The sequence below is a fragment of the Suricata suricatta genome, chromosome 2 (genome assembly GCF_006229205.1).
Source record: "Suricata suricatta isolate VVHF042 chromosome 2, meerkat_22Aug2017_6uvM2_HiC, whole genome shotgun sequence".
Taxonomy (NCBI): Eukaryota; Metazoa; Chordata; class Mammalia; order Carnivora; family Herpestidae; genus Suricata; species Suricata suricatta.
This window is the reverse complement of record NC_043701.1, coordinates 164,419,922-164,447,570: the sequence shown is the minus strand read 5'-3', so window position 1 is coordinate 164,447,570 and position 27,649 is coordinate 164,419,922. Positions and strand designations below refer to the sequence as shown.

General features: G+C 41.0%; 1 protein-coding gene across 1 annotated transcript in view; it reads left to right on the top strand.

Annotated features, from left to right (window-relative positions):
* Positions 1-27,649, top strand: part of SORCS1 (sortilin related VPS10 domain containing receptor 1) — a gene marked incomplete at its 5' end in the record, with an annotated part of 502,465 nt that overhangs the window by 425,980 nt on the left and 48,836 nt on the right. The window contains 2 exons of the mRNA XM_029920325.1: positions 4,496-4,667; positions 25,730-25,916. Of these exons, the coding sequence (XP_029776185.1) occupies positions 4,496-4,667; positions 25,730-25,916 (359 nt within the window). The remainder of the gene's footprint in view (positions 1-4,495; positions 4,668-25,729; positions 25,917-27,649) is intronic.

Genomic DNA, 27,649 nt, shown 5'->3' with positions numbered 1-27,649 from the left:
GCCGAAGCTCAACCGACTGAGCCATCCAGGTGCCCTGACATCTATTTATTTTAAAAGTGCTGGCAAGTGATTCTAAAGGACACACAGGATTGCAATCTACTGAGCTAGACCACATTGTCCCTTTAATATATGGTGAATCATCCTAAACGTGCATATTCCACCACCACCCCAAAATCACAAGGAAAAAAAACTACTAAATAGTAAAATCACAGAAAATTAAGACTTTCATGGCTTTTTCTCCCCCCAGTTTTCCTCTCATAGAGAAAAGCTATGGCCTTCATCTCTTTTAAGACTGGCAGGCAGCACAGAAGAAAAATCAAAGGAGGTAAGGGTAAAGAGGGAAAGATGACAAAGGGAATTCAAGATAGGAAGGAAGAGAGTGGCTGAAGTCGGGGCTGTTGAAGTAATAAGACACTATCTACTGATGAGCGGCCGGTAATATCAAAGGCACATTTGCAGACTGTTTCCTTTTCAGTAATTGTACAAAGACTCCCTAGCCATTACAAAGCACTTTTCGTCTTGGCGGATTGAAGGATGCTTTACCAACTAAATGCATCCCAGTAATATTCAGAGCTTAGGTCCAACATAATCATAAGTTGCCTTGTTATTATGGAGGTAGCAGCCCCATTTAATAACATATTAAATGCATTATTCATTTATGTAACTCAGACCCAGGGACAGCTGCTCGGATGAAAATAGAACCATTCTCTAATGCAAAAAGCAGGTGTGTGCTTACTTGAGTAAATGAACTCTGTATTTCTGCACAATTTTCTTCTAAATTTCAGGGACAGGTCTGGTAGGGCTAATGTGATGCCATTTTCATCCAGGAAATAAAATGGTTTCAGAATGGTTTTTAATGAGCGTTTTTAAAAAAATTACCAATAGTCTTCTCTGTGGCAGAATCCCAGGGGGAAAGGATTCGTGCTTTGGGTTTAAGCAGAAGTGTTGCTGCTGAATTCAGGGAAGCCTGGGCCAATGATTGGTCAGAACTGTGACAAACAAAGGCATGTTCTCTGGCCGATGATGCCAGGGTGATGGTGAGTCTCTGGCTTTATAGCTGCTCACCACGACAGAGCCACAGGTGTGCTGGGATGCTAAGTGATTAAAAATCATAACCTGCCGTTAGTGAAACACGCAGGGAGTCTCTGATGCACGAACTCTCTGGGATGCCATAATTACTGTGTGACATCGCTGGTCATTTTCTTGCTACCCTTGTTGGGACCAGAATGTCACCATTCTGCAATGCTAGTGCCTTTTCTCTCTCGTCTCTTTGTCCCACCTATCATTATTTTCTCCTTTAATCAGTATACACTCATAAGCTGCTACAATGGATTTTCTTAAATATCAAATGGAGTGATGTTACAAATGCTCAGACATGGTAATGACCAGTCAGAATGGGTAGGTATCCTAATGTAGGACCGGAGATTTGGAGGCTGCCTGAAGGGCAGGTTAGGTGTTAACCCCTTAGTATTTGGATTGTAAGGAGGAGTAAGGACTCCGAAGACAGGGACTAGGCACAGCTGGGTTGGTGAGTGAGGTGTTTGAAGTGTTTGGGACAGTGGTAATAACCAACTGCTCTGCAGGTATTTGAGCATTTCAAATGGTACGGTCAAGGGCACCTGGGTGGCTCAATTGGTTAAGTATCCGACTTTTGGTTTCACCTCAGGTCTTGGTCTTACAGTCCTCATGAGTTCGAGCCCTGCATCAGGCTCTGTGCTGACAGTGCAGAGCCTGCTTGGGATTGTCTGTCTCCCTCTTTCTCTGCCCCTCCCCACTCATGCTGTTTCTCTCAAAAATAAATGAATAAACATTAAAAAACAAAAAAACAGTACAGTCATCCCAATGTGGATCCCCTGACTATCAGCTTTCCATGTCCCCTGGGACAAGGATGTCCTCAAGGAACTTAAACTTCAAGTCACACAAAAAGACAGTCAGGCAAGACATAAATAGACTCCTATCAAGTAAATCATAAGGATTCCTTAGACTATAGATGCTGGTGAGGGTGTGGAGAGATGGGCACCCTCCTACACTGTTGGTGGGAATGTAAACTGGCGCAGCCACTCTGGAAAACAGTGTGGAGATTCCTCAAAAAATTAACAGTAGAACTCCCCTATGACCCAGCAATAGCACTGCTATAAATTTACCCAAGGGACACAGAAGTGCTGATGCATAGGGGCACAGGTACCCCAATGTTCATAGTAGCACTTTCAACAATAGCCAAATCATGGAAAGAGCCTAAATGTCCATCACCTGATGAATGGACCAAGAAGATGTGGTTTATATATACAACGGAATACTACATGGCAATGAGAAAGAATGAAATCTGGCCATTTGTAGCAATGTAGATGGAACTCAAGGGTGTTATGCCAAGTGAAATAAGTCAGGCAGAGAAGGACTGATACCATATATTTTCATTCATAATACTGAGAACAAACTGAGGGTGGATGGTGGGGGAGAGGGAAAAATGGGTGGTGGGCATGGAGGAGGGCACTTATTGGGATCAGCACTGGATGTTATATGGAAACCAAGTTGACAATAAGCTATAAAATAATAAAAATAAATTACAAAAAAGAATTTAGAGGAGGTACAGTCTCCTTCCACTTAAAGAGTCAGTACAGTAGTGGTAAAGACAGGATGTATACTGGAGAGACATTTTTCTGGGGTCCTGACTATGTGATCATGGGAAAACTGGTTAGCTTCTATGAATTTTAACTTATTCATCTATATATTGATTATAATAGTACCTTCATTAAGCAGACCATTCAGGATATTTTGAAGCTAAATGGCAAAAGTCATATGAAGAACTTAGCACAATGACAAATACAGTTAACACTATATATGAACTTGTTATTATTTCCCTTCGTATTTTACTATGCTAGTCAGGAAAAGACAGAGGAAAGGAGTTGTTACTCAAAGTGTAAGTTTTGGGCAGCTGAGAGAGCATGCATGAAGACAGAGAAGCAGAAAGAGCAGAAGAAACTAAGTACTCTCAAAAGGATTGAAAAGAGAGGTTTGACTAGGGCAGAAGGAGCTTTTTGGTGAGAAAGAATTCAGAGATGTAGTGAAGTGAGTGTGTGGAGGGCTTCACGTGCAAGATGACAGGATTTATGGCTTATCCTAAGGACATTTGGAAGCCGCGAAGATTATGAACAGGTCACAGAAATAATAATATTAAATTAAAATAACTGGTAACCTTTCATAAGCACTTGCTAATCATCAGGGCGGTTTTAAATACTCTGTGTACATTAATCCATTTAATTTGTACAACTACCCTGTGAGGTGAATTAAATACTAATAATTGACCTTGTAGTGATCCATGGTGTTCAAGGTACTTTCCCAGACATTATTTAATTTGACTTTCTGAACCATGATCTTAAGTAGTCAATCCTGAGACTCAGAAGCAGACGAAAGGACGTTGGCTGGACCTGAAGGCGTTGGGAAACTATGGCCGAGGGTCGTATCTGGCACACTGCCAGCATCTGTAAATCAGGTTTTACTGAAGCCCAGCTGTTCCATTCTTTTATGCATTCCCTCTGTCTACTTTCATGCTACAATCAAAGAGCTGCATACTTGTCACAAATGCCATATACCTGGCAATGCAAGAATATTTCCTAGCTAGCTCTTTATATTAAAAGTTTCTCCACTTCTGGCCTAGAAGAAGTGAAAAGACCTTAGACTTTGCTTCCACTAAGAGCTTTACTGGCTCAGGAAGTCTATTATGTGAATTTGTAGAGTGGTTACTAAGGACCCCACACAAAAAGATGATGAGGAGATAACACTGAAACTCAAAGTCTTAGAGGTTGATTGTCCTAAAAGCACAGATTCTGATTAATTATGAATCTGATAATCCTTTTTCTTCCATTAATGCTAAAATAAGAAAAAATAAAAGAGGAGGGAAGATTTACTCCACCTGCATAGTCATCTCCATATTATAAGTTTTCAGTGTTTAGCCAGTCTATCTCCTCATAAAATATCGAGTAGACAGGATCAAATTTAGACAGCTTTCTGTACTACACCATTACCATAGCATCCTCTATGGGGTCCAATGTTAAATCACATCTTCCGTAACAATCTATTCTTTGAATTGCAAATTCCCTTGCAATACATATTAATCATTCTAACCCTCAATTATATGGTCTTTAAAGTATCTTTTAGATTATTTTCCAGATATCTCTTCAAGGTTATAAACATAGCGAGGGCAAGGAGCAAGCATGTCTACTACTGCTCTGCCCTTCCCATAGCTCTGAAGGGAAATGATTCATTGACTGAATAAAAGAATTATATTAAAGTGCTTAATTATATGTACAGTATGCCCCTGTGATGATTTTTCTTTCTGGTGAGAGCTTCCTAGGAATTAGCTCTAATCCTCAGGGGACCATGACGTGTAGTTATTGATAGCCCTCAGGGCTACACAGTGGGAGGTCTAGCTTAAAAGCCCTGGGAGTGAGGCACATGGTAATGAACCGGATTACAATGTGAACTTTTCTCCGTTTAGGTATAGGAAAGTGGTTTCCAATAACTGCACTGATGGAGTCAGAGAACAGTACACTGCCAAACCGCAGAAGTGTCCCGGGAAGGCCCCGCGGGGGCTGCGGATCGTCACTGCTGATGGGAAGTTGACGGCGGAACAGGGGCACAATGTCACTCTCCTGGTGCAGCTGGAAGAGGTAGGACCAAAGCCCGGAGCCCTTTTGTCTTCTAGGGCCGGTATTTTTTCCTAGGAAATCAGAGTTGCTTTACGTATGTTTTTGGTTTTGTTAAATTTTTTTTTAATGTTGAAACTTATTTTTTTCTACCTTTAAGTCTGGTTTGTTGTTGCTGCTGCTGCTGCTGTCTCACCTTCTCTGACACATTTCCTCAATTATTTTCATCCTGTTGCAAGTTGTTCTTTATGCTGACATAATTTAGTTCTTCTTGGGAGTTCTTTTTGGAGTTAATTGTGTCTTCTTGGCACTTCCAGCAAAAAGGCTTCTCCGAATACATTAATGGTATTCCTAAAATAATTTAGCACACACACGTTAAAACCTAAAAGACACTAGGGCTGTCTTCCTCTCTCAACCTGAAGTCTTGGCTTTTCTTTTCGGAAAGCAGCCTGCTGGTCATACTTACAGCACTAAGGCTAATCTAAATATAACTGAGCATACTTTCTTTGGCAATGGAGAGTTTGTATTTTCGTAGTACCTCTGCAATATCATTATGAGGATCAATTACTATTTGACAAATTATGGTTCCCTGAGATTTCTGAGTATTTAGAGTGTATAAAATGAAATTGATGTTTTTTAAAATATACACAGGCATTTTTATCATCATGTGAATGAGGAAGATGTTCTCTAAAGGGCAAATAATTACATTAAATGATCTCAGTTATCAAGCCGGGCAGTCCTGCATTCAGCCCTGTTCTCTGAGCACTAAAATAGGGGCAGCACGGTGCTAGGCCTTGTGAACACAAAGGGCTTGAAAAAGCTAATAATGAGGGGCACCTGGGTGGCTCAGTCGGTGAAGCATTCAACTCTTCATCTCAGCTCAGACCATGATCTTGGGGTTCAGGAAACTATCAGCATCGGGCTCTATGCTGATAGTGCAGAGCCTGCTTGGGATTCTCTCTCTCTCTCTCTCTCTCTTTCCCTCTCTCTCTGCTTTCCCAAGCCCTATCTCTAAAGGTTCTGATTGAGTAGGTTGGGTGGGACCTAAGAATATGCATAGGCTATGCATTGGGTTTCGAGATAAACAGGGGCGCCTAGGTGGCTTACTTCATTAAGTGTCTTACTCTTGGTTTCAGCTTAGGTCATGATCTCACGGTTCATGAGTTCAAGCCCAACATCAAGCTTGAGACTCTGTGCCCCTCCCCCGCACATGCTCTCACTCTCACTCTCTCTCTCTAAGTAAATAAATAACTTTAAAAAAAATGAATAAATAACAAAACAAAGGCAAAGTCAACAGCAATAGTGTAGCCTGACAGGTTCTGGAGTGAAACTCAAAGGGGAAAAGATGAAGCAGTTAGGATTGCTTTGTCAGGATTGATCAAAATTAGTGGTGTTTTAATTCCTGTAGGAAAAACAACTGTGAATTGATGAGTTTGCAACTCTGGCACAAGATGATGCTGATGCCTCTGGTCCAAGGATCACTTAGAGAACAGTTCTTCTAACCCAGTACTCCTTTCCAGTATCTCCTTTATAAGTGCCTTTCAACCATACCCAATCTCCTAGATACTAAGTTTCCCCAAAATCTTTCCACTGGAGGTAGAAAGATGCAGGCCAATTTAGGCCAATGGAGTTGCTTGCAATTTCAGAAAAATATAATCTTTAGGGACCAGTGCCTGAGCCTATGGCGTATTAGCTCACAGCAAATCAATTATATATAACATTGTGTATATATATGTATGTATGTATGTATATACAATATATATAATCAATTATATATATAATATACATATATATATATACACGCACATGTGTGTGTGTGTGTGTGTGTGTGTGTGTGTGTGTGTGTGTGTGTGGAGAGAGAGAGAGAGAGATTCTGAGAGAAAGAGAGACAAGAAGAAAGAAGACCATGACAGAATTGTCAACAGGATTTAGAAAAACAAAATTATTTTCTTCAGAGATGGGGCATTCAGTGCAGTGAGTGCAACAATTCATGATGAATTCCTCTCAAGAACTTTGCCAGTTCATACAGCACAGAGGAGGTCAGCTTTCAGATCCCCAGTTAGAAGACCGAACAGGAAGTGTTGGCTAAAGAGTTGGCTCACAAGGCTGGGAAGATAAAAGTTTACTTGAGGTCAAATCCCAGAAATTTGAGAAGCACAGAGAAGTAGCACAATATTCTGTGCATTCTTTCCCTCTCTAAGTTGTTTGACAACATCTATATGATACAGGCAAAATGGAAAGTAGTCACTAAAAGGATGAGAGATTTCCCATAGTTTTTAGAAGTATTGTATTTTGAGGAAATAAAAATTAGAGTTCAGGGACTATCAGGGAAGGAAGCTCTGGTGAGCAATACAACACTGGGTTCTTGAGACTCCTAGAAAGCTCCATCCTAGGAGTGTCCTAGAAAGCTCCATCCTAGGAGTGAGGACACACCAGAATTAGATCTGGTCCTCGAAGTGCTGAAACCCAATCTGGACTTATTTTAGACTCTGAAAGGGTTAGAGTGATTTCTACCCCCTTCTAAATATCTGTCAGGAGCTAAAATGAATCCTCTTTAGAGCAAAATCACATAAATCAGAAGCCTTACCTATTTGTTTTTCATATCAAATATTGGGCATTTAATTTAACATATTACATATATATCAAGAAATAGGACTACGAGGAGGAAGAAAGCATCAGAAAAAGAACATTTGTCTGCAGTATAATTAATATGTTCATGAACATGGGTCAAGATAGAAAATGTAACCTTCCAGCAGTAATCATTAGGAGGCAGTCAACAAATGGAAGTTGTAGAAATAAAGATATAATAACTGATATTAAGAAGTTAGATGGGTAAGAGCCAACTGAACCCAGACAGATAGAGGATCAGTTAACTGGAAGAAAGGACAATCGGGAGTTTAACATTTGTCATAAGAGAAAAAGGATAGAAAATAGAGGAAAGAATAGGAAGGGAAGGGGCACCTGAATGGCTCAGTTGGTGAAGTCTCTAACTCTTGGTTCCGGCTCAGCTTACGATATCACGGTTCGTGAGTTAAAGCCTAGCATTGGGCTTGCTAATGGGCTTGCCCCAGTGAGGAACCTGTTTGGGATTCTCTTTCCCCCTGTCATTCTGCCCCTCTTCTGCTCGCTCATATACTCTCTCTTTCTCTTTCTCTCTCTCTCTCTCTCTCTCTCTCTCTCTCTCTCTCTCTCTCTCTCTCTCTCAAAATAAACAAACTTAAAAAAATAATAAGAGAAAGTGATAAAGGGCTACCATAAACATAATTGGAGTCCCAGCGGAGAGAAGAAAGATAAGGAGTCAGAATCATTTTTGAAGAGATAATGTCTAAGAATTTGCTGAAACTGACAAAAGGCATGAGTTTATCAACATAGATTGGAGATAATCCACAAACCCCAAGCATGACATATGCGAAGAAAAAAAAAAACACATATAGGTATCATATTCAAACTACCAAAGTCTAAAACTTAAGAAGAAAATTTTAAAGCAGCCCAGAAGAAAATTAAATAACATTTTTGAAGTGCTGGGGGAAAATATGTGAAGGTAAAATAAAGACATTTCTCAAACAGAAACTGAGATGAATTGTATAAGCTGATTTCTATAAAAAGAAATATTAAAGGTAATTCATCAGACATAAAGAAAATGATGCCAGATGAAACTACAATAATGGAAAGAATGAAGAGCAAGAAAGAGGGCATATATGGAGGTAAACTGAAATTAATAATAACTTTGCAGGCCAATATTGATAATCAGCTATGGGTTTAAAATATATGCAGAATTAAAATACATGACAACAAATGTATATTAAATGCCATTCAAGTGTTTTAAATTCCATAAAATATCTGTAAGAAAGTAAAAGTACTAATTTATATCTGACATCAGCAAGTCCAGAATATGTGCTTTAATATCTAGAGAATCAGCTGAAAGAATAGAGACTATTTAACACTCAAGTTATTGACAAGGGAACAGGAATAATATTAAATGCACCTCATTAATCCAAAAGAAAAGAGAGAAGAAGAAACATACTTACAGCCAAGACAAAAAGAACAGATACAGAAATGGTAGATATAAACCCAAATATTATCATTAATTACATAAAATAAATTATTAGTGATTTTGTGGCTTGCTGAAGAAGTCAGAATCAGACAACTCAGAGAGGGAAAAAATGCAACTCGGAAAAAATTCCAGCAACATTGTGAAACCATGCCACAGGGTTTTTTCTCTAGCTTCTACATTTAAGTCTATAATCCGTCTCGAATAAAACCAAGGTAGATAGAGCTTCTTCTGTCTGCATATTCGTTGTCCACTGGAGGACAGTTCCTCTCGTGCTGAATTGCCATGAGACAGTGTAATAAACCAGTTCAACATACCTCTGTGGGTTTGTTTCTAGATACTGTGTTCCACTGGCTTTGATTTCCAAACCTGTGTTAATTGATCATTCACACACATTTTAAGTACTCTGGATATAGAGTACGTCGTGATAATTTGGTATATAAATCCTCTGAACCAATTAAAAATAACATATATATTATATATATATTATCTATTATGTATAATTATATATAATATACTTTATAAAAAATTAAGAAACAAAACAGATGAACATAGGAGAATAGAAGGAAAAACAAGATAAAAACAGAAAAAGACAAACCATAACAGATTCTTAAATAAAGAGAACAAACTAAGGGGTTGCTGAAGGGTTGTTGGGGGGGTGTGGGCTAAATGGCTGATGGGCATTAAGGAGGACACTTGTTGGGATGAGCACTGGGTGTTGTATTGTAAGTGATGAATCACTAAATTCTATTCCTGAAACCAATAGTATACTGTATGTTAACTAACTTGAATTTAAATAAAAACATAAATAACTTAAATAAATAAATAACATAAAATATAATGCATACCTACAGACAACACTAACACCTTATTTTCAATATCTCTACCCAGAACAGTACGACACATTTGGAATTTATTTTAAGAACATAAAATGTATGGTGAAGTATACCATGATGTGGATAGGAAGATGCAATATTATCAAAAGATGCCAGTTTTTCCTACATTGGTCTTATATTCAAGGCAATTTCACTAAACCCCCTAGAATATATTTGTGGATTAAAATTGCATGATCATAAAATTTATATCAAAAGACAAGGGCTCAAGAATAGCAAAGATAATCTTAAAGATGACCCACAAAACTGGATGGCTTACATTACCAGATATCAAAATGTATTATAAAGCTATAGTAATTAAGAATATGTGATGATATATATATATATGTACATATATATGGGATATATGTGGGGGATATAGGATGTATATACATATATATAGGATGCATATCCATATATATAGGATGTATATCTATATACACATACATATTCTACATACACAAGCTGATCAAGAAAGGGAACAGTGAATCAAGAAACACATGCATATGTGTATATGCATGTGTGTGTATAGGTGTGTATACATACATACACATATATGGACATATACACACCATACTCTTTATGACAAATGAGACACTGTAGTACAGTAGGTAAATTGTCTTTTCAAAAAACTATGCAGTGACATCAAATTCCATGTGGGAATATGTGAATCTTGATTTCTCTCAGCACAAAAATAATTCCAACTGGGTTGTCCATCTAATTTTGAAAGCTAAAACTAAATTGTTTAAAGAAAATGCGGAAGAGTATTGTTAAGCAGCGATTGTTTTAAAACAGGAAATGAAACCTAGTAAGTATACAGAAAAATATGGTTTGATTAGGCTATATTAAAATTAGGAATTTCTTTTCTTGAAAATGCACTATTTAGAAAATAAAAAGGTAAGCCCTAGAGGGTACAGAGTTGTTTGCAATACATAAGTTCAATAAAGGACTCATGCCCAGAAATTTATAAATTAATTCTATAAATCAGTCAGAAAAATTCCAGCAACTGAGTAAAAAATGCACAAATGACTTAAATGAACTTCTCAAAGGGGGGTAACCAAACAGCTGATAAGCATATCAAAAATTCTCAACATCACTGCCCATCAGGAATGCAACTGAAAACTAAAATAAGATATTACTATCTACCCATTAGAAGATTAATATGCCAAAAAATGATAATATCAAGTATTATTGTTGGAGCAACTGGTCATTCATACAGTATTGTCTGGAGTGCAGATTGTGACAGTTTTGAGATCTGCTTGACATTCACTACTAACTACTATTCTGTGAATATACACACAGCCTATAACCCAGAATTTCTACTCCTAAGTATACACCCATCAGAATGCATACAAATATGCACCAGAATATATGGAAAATAATATACATAGCAGATTTATTCTAAGAGGTCAAAACTAGAAACAGGGGTGCCTGGATGGCTCAGTCGGTTAAGCCTCCGGCATCAGCTCAGGTCAGATCTCACCTTCGTGGGTTCAAGCCCCGCGTCGGGCTCTGTGCTGACAGCTAGCTCAGAGCCTGGAGCCTGCTTCTGGTTCTGTGTCTCCTTCTCTCTCTGCCCCTCCCCCTCTTATGCTCTGTCTCTCTCTCTATCAAAAATAAACAAAACATTAAAAAATTTAAAAAAAACCTAGAAACAAACATTTATCAACAGTGTAATCAAGAAATAAATTACAGTATACTTATCAAATGGAATGCGGTACAACAATGAAAAAGAACAAACTAATCCTCCCTACAGAAACTTGGATGAAGCTCATATCCACTGTTACACTAAAGAAATCTGACTGGAAATACACACACACACACACACACACACACACACACACACACACACACACATATATACACACGATTCTGTTTAATGAAGCTGCGAGAGTAGACAAACCTAATTTATGGTAACAGAGTGACAACAATAGTTCTCTTTGGAGGGGAAGTGGCCGTGGGGGGCTGGGATTTGGGGGTATTGGAGATTTTCAGTTTTTTGTTGTAGATTAATGGATGCATTCATTCTGTAAAATCTCAATTCATATATTTGATTTACGTATTTTTCTTTATGTCTATTATGCTCAACAAAAAACTAACCTAAAAATCACTTGAGAAATTCACATAGCATGTATTTGTACATTTTGTATTTAGGTCTTTAGAGAAAAAAAGAAAGAAAACTTTGGGGACATTTAGGAAAGGTTGTACTTCCTGGGCCAATCCTGTATTCTATAGTTCCTTGTAATGAGCATGAAGTCACCTTTCCCAGAGATATAAGGAGCCTGGTTATGATGACTTAGAAGAACATGATCTTTTGAAGCAGCAGATGTTTGTGCTGGAGCAGGCTTCAGAATTCAGAATTTTGTTCCATTTCTAAGAACATAGTAGAGCAAGATCTGAAACAAGAACTCACGCCTGGTCGGTCTGACCTTTGTACGCCCTCCAGGGACAGAGGCCAGGCTCTCGTCCATTCAACTTTGCTTTCTATGTAACAAAGATTATCAGACATCTCAGACTCAGCTGAGTGATGTAAGAACAGATTGGGAAATCTGGTTCTAAAATGTGTAAATTCATGCCTTCTGGGCGCAAGAAGGGAAAAAAAAATAACAAGTTAGTTCATTCCACTTGAGTGGGCAAAGCTACAACAGCAAAGAGGAAATCTGCTATCTTCAGCTGTCAGACCTGGCCCCTCGATGCTCTTGTCTCCTAGTGCAAAGTACAAGCCAAAAAGACTGTCCCCACATCATGAGGCCCTGGGGACCTCACACTCAGCTGTTGGATTCTGTGCCGATGTTCACAAGCTGTCTTTACAGAAGCAGCTGGTTTCTCTATTAATCCCTGGATTACATACATAGGCTTAGGTGATGTGCGTGATTAGCACACAACGTAAAGGAAAGCAGAGTGTCTCCAAGAAGTTGGGGAGCATTGACATTAACACAGTGATAACAGTTTGAATATCCAGCCTTTATTGAGCACTGACTGTAGTCCAGTTTGTGAACATGTCCTGGGATTATTTCATTTAGATCCCACAGCCACCCTGTTGGGAGTAGGTAGCACAGCTAAAGCACAGGAAGGCAAAGCAATTTACCTGAGATCACACAGCTACTTAAATATAGAGTCAAATCCAGGCTGTATGGTATCTGGCCTTTTTATTGCCTCTCTCCAGTGGAAAGAGCCAAGTTCTGGGAAAGAACTTCATGTAGTTCCTAGTGTTCCCTTAGAAACTGGGGACAGGTAGTAACAAAGACCAAGAAGCAGAAAAAGTGGGCAAAATTTTCTGTGCCCTAGCCCATCTGCCTTATGGCCGCTGTTGTGTTCTTAGATGCTAGTCAAATATAAAGCAAAATTTTCCTCCTGGATTTTCTGAGAATATTCATGGCTTGCAGTCAATTTGTTGAAGATGATTTCAGCCACCATAAATTCCAAATCCTTTCTAGATGGTTTCCTTCTCTTTGTAAAATTCGATCTGGATTGAATGGCTCCTACATCTCTGGTATTGTTTTATCTATTCTAAAGAATATTGGAAATAGAAGATTTGAATGTGGGACTTGGAGTTTGTCATCCATGTAGGCCCAACTTCTCCAGAGTCTTGGGTATGAAATAGACTATAAGAATTGTTTAATCAAATCCAAAAGATACACAAACAAAAACCCCTAAAATATGCCCCTGGCAACGCATGGGTCTGTATATTATCTCCCTTGTAATCTCTGAGTCCACTTCTCCTTTGAATTTGACACTCCTAAATTTACTTTGAATATAATATTTGGCTCTTGCCACCCTACCTAGTGCCAGTTTTTCATAACAGTGGGGACCTTGCTTCTGATGCTTCTAAAGTAACAAGTCCTCAAGTTACCAAAGGGACCAAGAAGTTCCCACCACATTCTGATAATTACATTACACTGTGATTAATGCAGAAATAGGCCTAAGACTGTCCAGTTTCATATAATATTTTGTCATTTGGGCACCAAAGATTAGGTCTGTGTCTCTCATGGCATGCTCATAGTTCAGTTTTCTCCTATAGGCTTGTCTTCTGTCTACTGGGCCGGGTTGGGCTAGGGACTGATGTCATGCCCCCTTCCTTGTCCCCAGGTCTTTATGTACGAGCCCCTCCATGTAGGCTCCATCTCCTATACATATCAAGTCAGATGTGCATGACCTGAGGAATCAACTGCCCCACCCACTAGTTAGACATGTGTATTTGTCTGCTCTTCAATACAGATTTTACTAAGGTCCAACTTTATAGCATGTACTTTTCATTCATGAGTAGATCTATTTCGTTTTGGAGAGATACATGTTTTTGGTAAACAAGGACCTCTGCTGTATCTTTTAAATAACAATCTAACTGCATGAAATACAAAAGGGTACTTTTTTAATATCCATTCAAAACAAACATAAAATTTAACATATGGCATTATATTGTAATAATATTTTTGGCAGCCGCCATTACATGATAAATATCATTAAGGTACAAGTCATGCTCTGCCTGGGTGCAGCTCTAGCATCTCTCGCTGTGCCTAACACATTACTAGAACTCAGTGTGTGTGGATTTGGATAGGCTTCCCCAAGGAGTATAGAGATGAAGCCCAAACTTAAAAGGAAAAGACTCAAAATTTGCATCACATCCAAAACATGTTAAAGTCTTCATCTGAAATCTAAATCCCTTCCTTTGTTCTGTACTAATCCCTGCCCTAATTCTAACACAATATCGATGAAAACCTTGCTAACATAAGAGCAAAGAAGAGAACTTCTTATTGACAGAAGATAATCAAAGACTAGATAAACTGATGCTTGCTTGTAGCTCCACGCACAGTAGTATGAGTCGGAATAAAAATTTTGCAGACCTGGCACATGCAAGAAATGGAATCCATTCCTGCAAATAACATGTGAGGCTGCTCTCTGCATCTCGGTGACAGAAAGGGCCATATAACACAATTGGTTCAAAATCCTAAATGCTTGGCTCACACCTGTTACTCAGAGAACCACGCAAGCCTATTGAAGTTGATGAAAAGCCCCTGTGGTCAGGAACTCCATCCCTGCTGTTTTCATGTTCTCTCCCAGAGTACTCTAATGGAAGAACCTTCATCAGAAGCAACAAGGCAAAGGAGACAACATTTCTTCCATCCCAGACTCCCTCACTGTGGCTCATACAAGAATACATATGCATATACAGTCTACATTTAGGCATCAGTGTTTCCTTGGGGATTGTGAATGGTTGATTCAGGGATCAGTCAGGAGGGGAGAAGAAATGCCCACAAAGTTGTATCTGACTAGTCAAACATTTTCCAACTACATCTGATTTTAAGGGAGCCAATCAAAGGCATTTTGGACTGAGATCCAGGTATCTAATGAGAGGTGGCATCTCTCTGTCTGAAGCCTTGCTTAAGATGGATGTTCTCTGGACCACTAATGAGCCTATAGACTTTCAGTGCGATAACTCGGCTTCCTGGAGAAATCCAATGCAAGAACCTGAAGGCATAGAATGGATGGCAGAGGGCCTAATCAGTCTTAAGAACTCAACAAAACCCATTTGGAAGGCATTCATTGGAGAAGACTGTAGGCAGAAGTAGTGTCTGTCTGTTACAGAAGATAATTAAATCTGTTTTAAACAGCTGTAAGAATAAAGAGATGCAATTTGCTGCATAATTTAAGACTTTTAAATTAAATCTGAGGCAAGGGACTAAAATTAAAACTTTGATCTGTATCTCATTGTCTTAATACTTCAATTTACATACAAAGACTGGAACTTAATAAGGAAAATTCATGATTATAACTTCTTCGGTGAGATTTAACTTCAAAACGTGAAGGCTGTGCCCTCATTAAATGGATTTCCATGATCTGTAATTTCACATACTTTGAAAGACTTATGGCAGCATAAAAGTAACCACAGTATAATAACACTTCATAAATATTGCAGGATGTTTCCAGCCATCGGAAGATAGAGAACATGACTCCTGATACAATTTTCTGTAAGAACCGCATTTGTTGAAGTCATGAAAGAATTTGACCTACTTTTTCATCTGGGGGAAATTGGGGCCTTTAGAAGTGGCACAAAGAGTCCGCAGGCAGTGGTACGTCCAGGCAGGTGTCCGCGTCTGAGCCAGTGCAGGGGCGACTCAGAAGCCTCGGCTGTTGGCTCCTTCCACACAAAGAAACAGGAGCTGATTTCAATGAGCCGTGGAGACTTAAGAGGCTTTCTCCTGTGTTATTCCATGCTCCATTCAGCTTTATTCTCTTTGACTCTAGCAAGGTAACTGAGCCACTTCATTTCTTCTCCCTTGCTGCTTCGAGTTAAAAAAGAAAGAGGGAAATGAGGCAGACAATATAGGCTGTCTGTAGCCAGAGGCCTAGGATCTGAAGTTCAGGTTGGCTTGGTTACCAGCCCTTTTTTTTTTTTAATGTTTATTTATTTTTGAGTGAGAGAGAGTCAGAGCATGATTGGGGGAGGGTTAAAGAGAGAGAGAGGGAGACACACAATCTGAAGCAGGCTCCAGGCTCTGGGCCATCAGCACAGAGCCCGACACGGGGCTTGAACCCACAAACCGTGAGATTGTGACCTGAGCCGAAGTCACACACTTAAGCAACTGAGCCACCCAGGTGCCCCTGTTAGCAGCTCTTTGTAAGGCTCCACTTTTCCTTCCCTAAACACTGGTCCACATACATTGGGGTGTTGCTATTTTTGAGGGTTTCAGGGAATCAACATTTGCACAGAACTTTGCCTTGACAAGCAAGAGCGATACCTGGCTGGTTACTGAGAGTTTCAGTCTCTCAGCCTGTTTGCTCTAAGCCCTGCAATGCCGTTGCCCCATTTCATCCACATGGCTGGCCACGACCCCTGAATGAGAACTTCACCCAGCCACATAAGTTTTGCCCAAGTGTGTAACATCTCAGGCTTCTGGCTTTGCACTTTGTCATTTGCTATTCCGTGACTCTCTGTCTTATCAGCTCCATCTTTAGTGTGATCCACCAGTTGTGTGCAATGGGCAGTTCCCATCATATGGCCAACAACACTTGAATGAGCCCTGCATCTTTACCTGTGAGGGCCGAGATCATTTTAGCAGCTTGAAGGGACGTTGGAATATGAGTGGGTCTGCAGTAATGCCCCTAACAAGAATAATATAATTAGAAAAAATAGCAGATCACCTGCTAAATGTGATGATTTGACTCCTGGTCATTCTGCCTATAAGTAAAGAAATTAAGGTTCAAATGTAAATTGCATTTCAAAGGGTGTATAACCTGAGTCTTTTAACTCCCAAGTTACCACCTGCCTCTGTAGGGCACTTCTTCTTCATACAGGACTCTGCAGACCTCTGTAAAGTCACTTAGATTTCTCAAATATCTAATAATTTGGAAGAGTAAGGAAGTAACATCCAGGGCAAGACGTCCTATATCCATTTCAGAGATAAGATCTTATGACTTTGGTTAAGTCTAGCAAGTGATGCTAGATGTAGAAGTTTTGAAGGCTATTTTGAAAGCACAACAAAGAACAGTGTAATGGTTCCAGTATTGTGTGTGCGTGTGTGCATCTGTGTGCATCTGTGTGCATGTGCACATGTTCATGTGCTTCTCATTGGTTAACATAGCATTCCCAATCTAACAATTTTAAGCAATTTGAAATTTTTTTCCTCATTTGATGCATTTTCTACATTTTCTTTATGAATTTTCCATGGCTTTCTGTTTTTTCTCCTTCTAATTAAGCTCACATTTCTATAAAGTATTCTTTAAGTTTATTTATTCATTTTGAGAGAGGGGGAGAGAGAGAGAAAAAACAAGGGAGAGGCAGAGAGAGAAGGAAAGAGAATTCCAAGTAGGCTCTGCAATGTCAGCACAGAGCTCAATGTGGGGAATGATCTCATGAATCATGAGATTATGACCTGAGCTGAAATCAAGAGTCAGACGCTTAAATGACTGAGCCACCCAGGTGCCCCAAATCTAACATATTTCTATTATATATTCTACTACGTAAATTATGTAGGAAAAATCTGTTGCATAAGTTTATTCCTAAAGGAATTTTCCTACTCTTCTTTTTTTAAAAAGCATAATTTTACTCTTATTCCATACCTGAATGTTTCAGACTGATTTTTTAAAGTCATTTAAAAACATTTATATTATTTTTGTCATTTGATGGCACCCCAGATTTCCTACCCACACTTGCTGTGGTGATTTCTAAAGCCACCATGTAGTGGTAACAGTGTACTGATGTCCTTTATTACCTAAAAAGTGTTTTCAAAACATAATGGATCAAAATTCTGGCCTCTATCTGCCACAGTGTCTAGATGGAGTAAGCAGGGGCCTCAGTTTATAGTTATTGACCTGCTTACACAAGCCAAATGCTCCTCCTGCCTTATGGTATTCTCTTCCATTCTAAGCCAGACACCAAGTACCAAAGACATAAAGAGAGAATGTGGAAATTTGCTGTTCATTTCAAACACATGGTTCTGTGGCTCATTTGGAAATGAAGGATGAAACCACTTTGTGCTGTTCCAGTTGGAAAGTCTCGGTCTGAGCATTAGACCCCGAAGTATGTGGATGCTTAGGTAGGCAAATCCCAAGGATCAGAGTCCTCGGTGAAGGGCCCAGCCATCTGTACTTCAGCCTAGGGAAGCTGAAGTAGGTGTCCAGTCAAAGGACTTGGTGGATCCATAGTCTGGTCTTCGGGCTTCACTGACCTTGTTGGACCTGAGTTCTCAGGGGAAATGTAGGAGCGCATGCCCTGCCCTCCTCCCTGGTATGAATATTCTCTCTCCAGGTCGGAGCATCCAAGTTTACTGCTGCTGCCTTTTCTTGCAAGAGACTTAGGGGCCTGTACATTTGGGGAGGCACCTGTGCTAGACAAAACCATCTCTGAATAGACAAGGAGAGAAGCTGATTCTATAATTGTGCAATTTTGCTTCTACGTAGGTATCTTGGGATTGTCTCCAGAGCTCAGTTTTTAAGCTGAAGAGAAACCCATAGACCATGAGTTGAATGAAATATTCAGGAAACACTTTCCCCATAGATCTGGTGAAGCAGCCTCAGCTTTCAGCAATGCTTGCATCTCTTGAAAAGGGTACCAGAGAGAACCAAGACTTGCTTAGGAACAGAAGATAGGGCATCTGCAACTGTCTTTTGTCACAGACCAGTGTTGTCCTGTGTGGGAAAGACTCAGTTTACCATTAGAAAAGGGAAGGCACAGCACAGTCACTGCAGCTGGTTCTTGTTTAGAGTTCTCACTCTGTTGGGCACGCACATCGGCAGGGAGTTCACGAAGTTTTGCAGCTTCCATGGTATTTTTTAGAACCTGGCATATTACACTGAGCTCCTCTTCCATTGCTGTTTAATGAAGAATTTGATCCATGTTGGCATTCCTATAAAGGGTTTTAGTTACTGGAGCTTACAAAGGCTTTTTGGTTTCACATATGAGTGAATCCATTTTTCAAGAGCACCCACTGGGAATGAGCACAGTAAATAGTTTCAATTGTGAACCAGTAGTAGAAGTACTGACCCTGGAGTTAAGAAGAGAGAGTTTGAGTCAAACTCGTCTTGGGACTGGAGGCAAATTTTATCAGTCTTTGGGGGTTGAAGATTAAACGAGATACTCTAGAGAGAGGAGTTGCTACTTCTGCCATGGTAAACTTTCAAGAAATGTCTTTCCTCTTAGTGACCGCCAGGAGGTGTTCTAGAACAATCTTCCTTGCATACTTAATATAAGAAGTCACATGCCAGAGTTCATGCTTACTGAATAAGCATGAGATGGATACCCCTTCTCCCCTGAACCTATTTCCACCAGCTGATGAAATCTCCTGTTTGATGGCCAGGCCTAACTGTACCATCGGATCTCCTTCCCTGTTTCTTATTGAGACTCTATGAACCTAAGTCTGACTAAACCTACTGGGAGTGGGGTGTGCAAGGCACAGGTGGGTTACTTTTACTTTATGCCCCCCATTCTGCTAAATACTTTAAGTCTTAAAAAGAAGGAGCTGAAATATCTTATTTTTGTTTCTGCCACTCAATGCTGCCTAATGATTTTTCTTTCCCGTACTTTGCGGTCCAAAGAACATTAGAAAGAACAGAAATCTAAGACCAAAGTTGGCTAATGTATGCCATCATCAATCTGTTATCAATCTGTGTTACCTTCTGTTTATTTCTCAAATACTTAGTCAATATTTAAACACTTACAGTAATGATAGAAATAGAATGTTGTGTTTTGTGGTGTTTCTTGTGTCCTACCATACTCCACCCCCCGCCTTTCAAACTTGGTGAAATCTTTACTTGCTCTCATTTACTCCCTCTCTTAATCCTAAGTGCTGGTCTCTCTCTGCCCCTCACTTCTCTTTGTCCCTCATGGAATCAATGTTAACAGACTGCGTTCTATTTGCCAGCACCTTTATACTCACACACACACACACACACACACACACAGTACATACACTTTAATCTGTTGTGTTTCTGTTTTTGACAAAAATGGGTTATACTCAAGTCAGTTCTCTGCAATATAGTTTTTGCCACATGAACTTTAAGATCCCTTTCAAAACTGAATTTCAGTGAAGCCTGAGGCACGCCTGAGCTTTGCAGAGGCCAGACTCTGACATATGAGCCCAGTTTCTATCTGCAGCGAGTCTATAATGCCTTCAGGAGTGTCTTGGAGCCTCATCTTTGGAGGAGGCTGTCAGTGTTCAGTTACTATAGCATTTGTTTTCCCATTTTTCTCTCAAGCCATGTTGCAGGAACTGATAGGTTCATACACCTTCCATTCCTCAGGTTAATCTCGGCTCCTTAGTGGCCATTTGATATATTTGTTTTTCTATTACAGAAGTCAGTGATGCCCTTGGAGAATCCCCATATGGATTTCATGTGGCTTTTGTGCTTTTCTTAGACACATCTTTTGAGCTAATAGTCTCAGTTCTGTGTCTTTTATCAGGGCATGTGATGAAAGGGCAGTAGGTCTAAAAACTTTTATGTGGTAGCCGAGATATTTGCCAGCCAAGTTGCACTTCAGAAATCATGGCTTGTGATTTATTAAATTGAAGTAACTCACAAGTATACACCACATTTCTCTGACTGCTGAATTATGAATACCTGTTGTTCCCCATGGTGTCTATTGGCTTGAACGTGATACTGCTTCACCAGAGGGAAGGTGTAGGAATGTAGTACAGTGTTGATGTCAGTCCGTCTTTCCACTTCTAAACAGAGCTGTTGTCAGGGTGAGGGGGCTGGGCAGCCAAAGCCAGCGAAGGAGTCCAACAAGAAAAGAGTAGTGCCTTTGTTATCATCTTTGTCCCACTCTGGAAACTATTACAAGTAACTTTCAGTTAAGAACGTTCGCCAAGGACTGAACTGCATGGATTAAGTAAAACCACAGATTATCTTAAACCCTAGAGTCTCACTAGCTGTGGGATTTCAGGCATCTTATTTAACCTGTCTGTGCCTCAGTTCTCCTGGCATAGCAGATCAAAAGAACATCTTGCCTTGCTTGCTATCTCCCTGGACTCCTAACAGCCAACTGAAATGATATGTAAGAAAGCACATCGATGAACAAACAAATGCACAATATTCCAAATGTGTTGAATGTAAAAGAGTGATATGCAGGCCCTGAGTTGGGCACTGAGGGGACAGCCACTAAGGATGCATCTCAGCACATGGGAGTTTATACAAACGACTTGTGGATTATCCAACAACTCGTTTTCCTACAGAAGTTAAATCATTTTGACTACATGTAATGTGGAATTTTTGTGTATAATTGTGCACCAGCCCCTGAACAAGTGCAACAAGTATTCTTTCGTTCGTAGCTTTATCAGTGTACCTTTCACACTTAGAATCTGAAAACATCCTGGCAAAGCTTTGCCGCCATACCGAGATAGAAGAATAGCATCAGCTTGCTTTGTGCTGTATTCATCTTCAGATGGATTCAATGACAAGAAAACCTACTGTCCAATAAGCCTCAACCTTCGGTGCAGCCCAGCATCCTCTTTGAACCTCTCAGACCCCAGCAGCACTGAACATCTTCTCCAGGGGCCTTGAGCCAAGACGGGAGGGGTCTTGAGTGGTAACTGGGCATCAGCACTTGTTCTTTTAATGTCTACAAGAGATGATGATATCAACATCTGAGATTCACTGCTTTCAAAACCGATACACGGTGGGAGTTAATTTTGACAGGAAGGTACATGTAATTTCCTGTTGCAACTCATATTTCAATCTACCATCATCTACCCCCTGATTAGCTTCCCAGAATATGTGGGCCTCCTTCCAATTTACCCTCCGTATTGTAACCAGAGTGATCTTTTTGAATTAAATCCATCATCATGCCATCTTCTGCTAAATCTCACTTTAATGGCTTCCCATTGCTCTTAGGAAAAAAATAAAAATCAGAAACTCGGCTACAAGTCCCAAAATGTAATTTTTCTCCCCTTTAGTCACTTTATAATGTGTTCCTATTGTGTCTTTAACTTCCTTTGACTGTACCACCCCCATTCTGCCACAGGGCATTTGCACATCTGGTTCCTTCTGTTACCATTGCCTGGACTCGTCACCTCCATCTCACTCACTGTTGTCTTTTGTTATTTCTTCCCTTAAGAGCATCACAGCTCAGATATAACTGTATCTGGGAAGCTTTCCTTGAAATTTTCAGTCACATCTGATTTTTAGCTCTTCACCTCTCCTGCCTATACAGTTTACAACACCATGTCATTCCCTGTAATAACTCTTTATTTATGTGCAGTTATTTACTCTGTCTCACTGAAACCCTAGACCACATATGTTCTGCTTGGTTTGTTCTAATTTACTTAGCATCGTTTTCCCATTTTGTGCCTGACATAAGATAGACAGACATCTAGTAAACATCTGCCAGTTGGTTGGTTGGTTGGTTGGTTGCCTGAATGACCAGAAAGCCAGTTAATGCAGGGTGAGTATGCCTAATCACAGGGTGATCAAGGACTTAGGCTCTCTTGCCTTTGCCCTGTTTCTTGTTCTCTGAAATGACTTGGCATCTCTGTCTCAGATGGTCATTATAGCCCTAGGAAGTCAGAGGCTGATGGCTGACGAGTGCCAGAGAGAAGCAGATACAGCTGTGTTAGCCTTTTGAAGCACCTGAGAGCCTCAGAGGGCAAAAGTGTGGCATCTAGTTTGTTCCACTTGAGTGGGAAAAGCTACAACAGCAGGAGTAAAATCTGCTGCCTTGGCCCCTTGGAGTTCTTGATGCAGAGTACCGAGCCCAGGTCCTGCTCTCATCTCAGAGGGAGGGAGAGGGAGGGAGAGAGAATGAGAGAGAGAGAGAGAGAGAGAGAGAGAGGGAGGGAGGATCTTCCTAACACCTGACCTAATACCCTAAAAGCATGACTCTCCTGTGAAGGCAACCCTACTCTAGTAGACCCAACACTGTGGCTCTCTCCTTCCATCTGTTCGATACACGGGAAGCATTGTGGTGAGTGGGTAAGCAAGAATGTGGTCGGACCCAAAGACTAGCATGACAGACAGTAGACATCCAGACAGAACTTGGGAGGAGTTTGAAGTAGCTGAAAGAAGTTGAAGAGGAGGCCCACAAAGCAGGGCGGTGTGCACCAGACAAAAGAGTAAGGCAAGCGGACTCTCCTCTCTGCTCTTGCAAATGGTGACTCTTACCTGATGTCTATTCTGTCTCCACAAAGAACCCTTAACCTCTTTCTTGTTTTTTTTTTAAATGTTTATTTGAGAGAGAGAGTGAGAGCAAGAGTGAGCTTGTGAGTGGGGGAGGGGCAAAGAGAGAGGGAGAGAGAGAATCCTAAGCAGACTCCGTGCTCCAACATGGGGCCTGGATATCATGATCACAAGATCATGACTGAAGTTGGTATCAAGTGTTGGATGCTTGGGGCGCCTGGGTGGCTCAGTCGGTTAAGTGACTGACTTTGGCTCAAGTCATGATCTCGTGGTTCATGAGTTTGAGCCCACATCAGGCTCTGTGCTAACAGTTCAGAGCCTGGAGCCTGCCTCAGATTCTGTGTCTCCCTCTCTCTCTGCCCCTCCCATGCACTCGCTCTCTCTCTCTCTCTCTCTCTCTCTCTCTCTCTCTCTCTCTCTCAAAAATAAATAAACACTAAAAAAGAAAAGAGAGAGTCCAATGCTTAACTGACTGAGCCACCCAGGCGCCCCTAAACCTCTCTCTGTTTCCTTCTCAGTCTCCTCCCTCTCTGCCTCCCTCCCTCCCGGTTCCCTCCTTCCTTCTCACTCCTTCTCCTCTCTCCTCCTTTCTCCCTGTCCCTCTCTGTCTCCCCTTCTCTCCCTTCCTCTCCCTCCTTCCTACTCAAGAGCCTGGGCACTGGCTTGCTTGAGCTCTCCTGTTAGCTTTCTCTTTCACTCTCTCTGAAATTACATTGCTTGTCTTGTTCCATGGTTAACCCAGTTCACCCTAGCTATTCCTGCTAACTCCCTGGGTCACTTGTCCCAAATCCTGTGAGATCTTAAGGTGGTTTCCTCTTCTGTGCCCACACCTATGGTTGGCTGGCAGCAACTCTGTTGAAAATCCAGAAAACATCAGAGAACTGACCAGAAATAGCATGAGAAATTGATCAGTCTGATTGTACAAATGAAGGACGAGTCAGCAAGAATGGTTGACATTTACATTTATTAGTGAAGGGAATTCAGGTAATCACACAATGTCTGCGCGTGTGTATCATTTGTCTTGTAGTTGTGAACGGAGTTTCTCTCCCCCACCCTGGAGCCGAATGCTTGCCCATGCCTTACTGAGAGCTAGCCGCCCTGTGTCCCCAGCACGATGCTTGGCCGGGCGTAGATCAGACGAGAAGATCAGAGAGATTCATAGGATTTGAACTGCTTTTCCTTTCCTTGTGAATTAATCTTTTAAATGTCAGCATTTTAAACTTGGCCTTTTCAAAAAATATGATACCATATGGACCTTACTTAATCGAATTTTTTTTTACTTAAAAGATGTTGTTGGGGTTTTTTTAGGGTTTTTTTCCCCCCTGAAAATGGGAAAGACTAACACAACAAACAGAAAAAACTTGAAACTTGATAAAGGATGGGCTGTGTCGGAAGGAAGCTTTTTTTTGTCAGTTGCCTCCAAGAAACTTTGTTCCTAAATAATCTTTGCTGTTATTGCAAAAGGCATTTTCCTTACAGGTCCAGGGTTTCATAAAGCAGACCTATCCTCGTTCTCCTTGCCTACTGGTGGGAACGTTAGTATTGTAGGATTCCAATCCAGCTGTTAAAAGGGATAGTGTGCCTCCTTCACAGCTGCATTGTTTTGACAGTAGTTTATTTTGAACCAGAATTTTACAGATGACTGATTAACCCACACATCTTAGAACAACCTTTCAAGTTAAGAAAGTAAGGTATTCTTATGCCCATTTCATAGATGAGGTAACTGAGACCCAAGGAGGCTGAATGACTTGCCCTGAGTCATGCAGCTTGTTAATGGCGCACCGCGATCCAAGCACAGGGCGCCATCAGAACTGTACCCAGCTGTAATGAAGGAAATGCAAATCCAGAAAGATGGATTCAAATCCAGATGTGCTGCTAATTAGCTATATTAACCTTGAACAGGTGATTACGACTTTCAGCTTCCCTACCTGGAAAATGGACAAATATTGGCCTCTTTTTCTCTCCTAACTAAGATTCTGTGAAGAATAAAATGTTGCATTTTGATAGCACAAAACACTGACATGTAAAAGAATTAACCATTATTGTCTCAGTAATAAGGCCGAGTCCAGTGTCCTATCAGCTGTGAGGCAAGATGTCTTTTATGCTTCTTCTCACGTGGTTAGGGAACCAGAAATAAGGAGACCCAGGGGTCCCTAACACATGAGAGAGGTCTGTAACCATGTCAGGTAGGCTGAATTTTTAAAGCTGTGTGCATGTACCTTTCATTCACATGGATGCAAAGAGTAGAAACAAATCCCTCTGAGAAATTGAATGTCAAATTGGACCTGATTATCAAACACTTAATTTTCCAGACCTTGAAACTTTTCAGTCATTGGTGCCCTTCAAATTTGGAGAACATCCATCTTGGTAAGCTCCTGTTTGCCAGGGACTGTCACAGGGATTCTGCAAACATGGACAGATGCTCCCAGCTGTAGGAGGGAGCCAGAGTCTGCCATTCCCCGGAGCCAGGGACCAGGGACCAGGATAAGCCCCGAGAGCAAAGGCAGCAAGCGCAAGCACCAGCTCCCCTTTTCTGATGTTGGGCTGTTTTTCAGGGTGACGTCCAGAGGACACTCATCCAAGTGGACTTTGGTGATGGCATTGCAGTGTCGTACGTCAACCTCAGCTCTATGGAAGATGGCATCAAACACGTCTATCACAATGTGGGCATTTTCCGAGTGACGGTGCAGGTGGACAACGGTCTGGGGTCGGACAGCGCTGTCCTGTACTTACATGTAACTTGTATGTTATTACTGTTGTTGGTTTCTGACCCATTTTAAATATCGTGTCTTTTAAAAATATGACCCCAAATGCCATACCTAGAAGAAGCTCACAAGTTATCTTTGAGTAGAAGGGGAGAGGAGAATAAGAGAGCCAAATGGGGACAAAGTGAAACCAGGGGACAGAATTTGAATAATCCTAGAATTTGCATTGCTTGCAATTATTCTCATTGCACTTCCTGTGCCTTTTCCAGATGCTTCTGAGATCCAACACCTGTGTCTAGGGCTGGGTCTGAGCAATTTGCTGAGCTATTTGACTGAATATAAATTTCTTTTTTTTTAACTGAGAAATGTTTGGAAACGACTCCCATGTATGGCTCCGTCTAATGCACTGAGAAGTAGCACAAGTAATGGAATTTCTCCCCATCTTATTATTCTTCTCTTCCCATGATACACCTGTTAATAACTCTTTTAGACTCGTGCCCCTCTTTTGAACGTGTGTTTCCTGGTCCTTTATCTGTGATGATTTGGTGTGAGAGAGAAGGTGGTGTGAGGAGAGGGAAAGAGCGTAAACAGTGTTATAGAAGCTGCAATAAGAAAGAGTTCCAAGAGATGTTGAAGCGCTTGTCCCACTGAGGAACCGAAAGCTATGCTAAGTCTGACAGCGTCGTGAGTGCTGCTCTGCGATGTGCAGTACAAACGTGCGCCATGAAGGCCTCTTGTGGCAGGTGTGTGGGTGCCCGCAAACAGGCCTAGGACATCTTTAGGTCGCTACAGAAATGCTTTGCTTTACAGTGGAAGTAGCTATGTGAAGCCACAGTGGCCTAATGGAGAATGACTGGCCTCCTAAAATGAAAGCTCCTTCTATGAACAGCCTGGTCCAAACTCATTCCAAATTCTAGGCCATGAGCGCTAAGGCCGGGCCGTAGTCCATGCCTCTCCGCGGCCCCTTGCACATGGAACTAAACTGAGTATGGGACATACCAACTAGAGTCTTTTTCATAAGTGGCTGTGGTCTAGTGACAGGACAAGACCATCCAGGGACTCCGCAAGTGATTGTTCATTACTGAGGATTCCTACAGCGCCAGTAATCCTTGATCGTTCTCTCCTGTACACTCAGGACAAAGAGGCTTTGACGAAACACATCCTCCCTCCTTTGGGTTGAAACAAAGTTGTACAAGATTCCCAGTCTGCCCATTCCTCTTGCCTCTTTTCAGCTGAAGTTTATTAAGCAACTACTATGTGCCAACTTTTGTGCTCAGCGACCACTTTGCACGTATGACCTCATGTCTCAAAACAACCTGAGGAAATAGGCATTATTAGAAATCCTACTTACAAACAGCAGTGGGTATCAGGGAGCTTAAGTAATGCATTTATAGACCTGCTACCTGGCAAAGCCAGGCTCCAGATGCAAGTCTGCCAGGCGCCAGACCCAGGTCTGCCAGGCTCCGGACTCAGGACTGCCAGGTTCCAAAGTGCCAGCTCTTGATCACTCAGGCTGTTGTCAGTCTTGTCAGTGATGGAACTCATCTCCACCAACCCTCAGCCCCTCTCTCCTTCACAGACTGTTCTCAAGGAGCATGAATGCCTTGCTATACAACTGCATAGGTTCAAGGTGCAATCCATAGACTCCTTTCCTGCCAACTCTGTGGCTGCCCCACCCCAGGCTGTCCCGTAGGGACTTTCTGGAGATGCCTCTTGCTAAGAAATAGTCCTTCTTCCTAAGGAATAACCAGAAAATCTCTCAGAAGTACA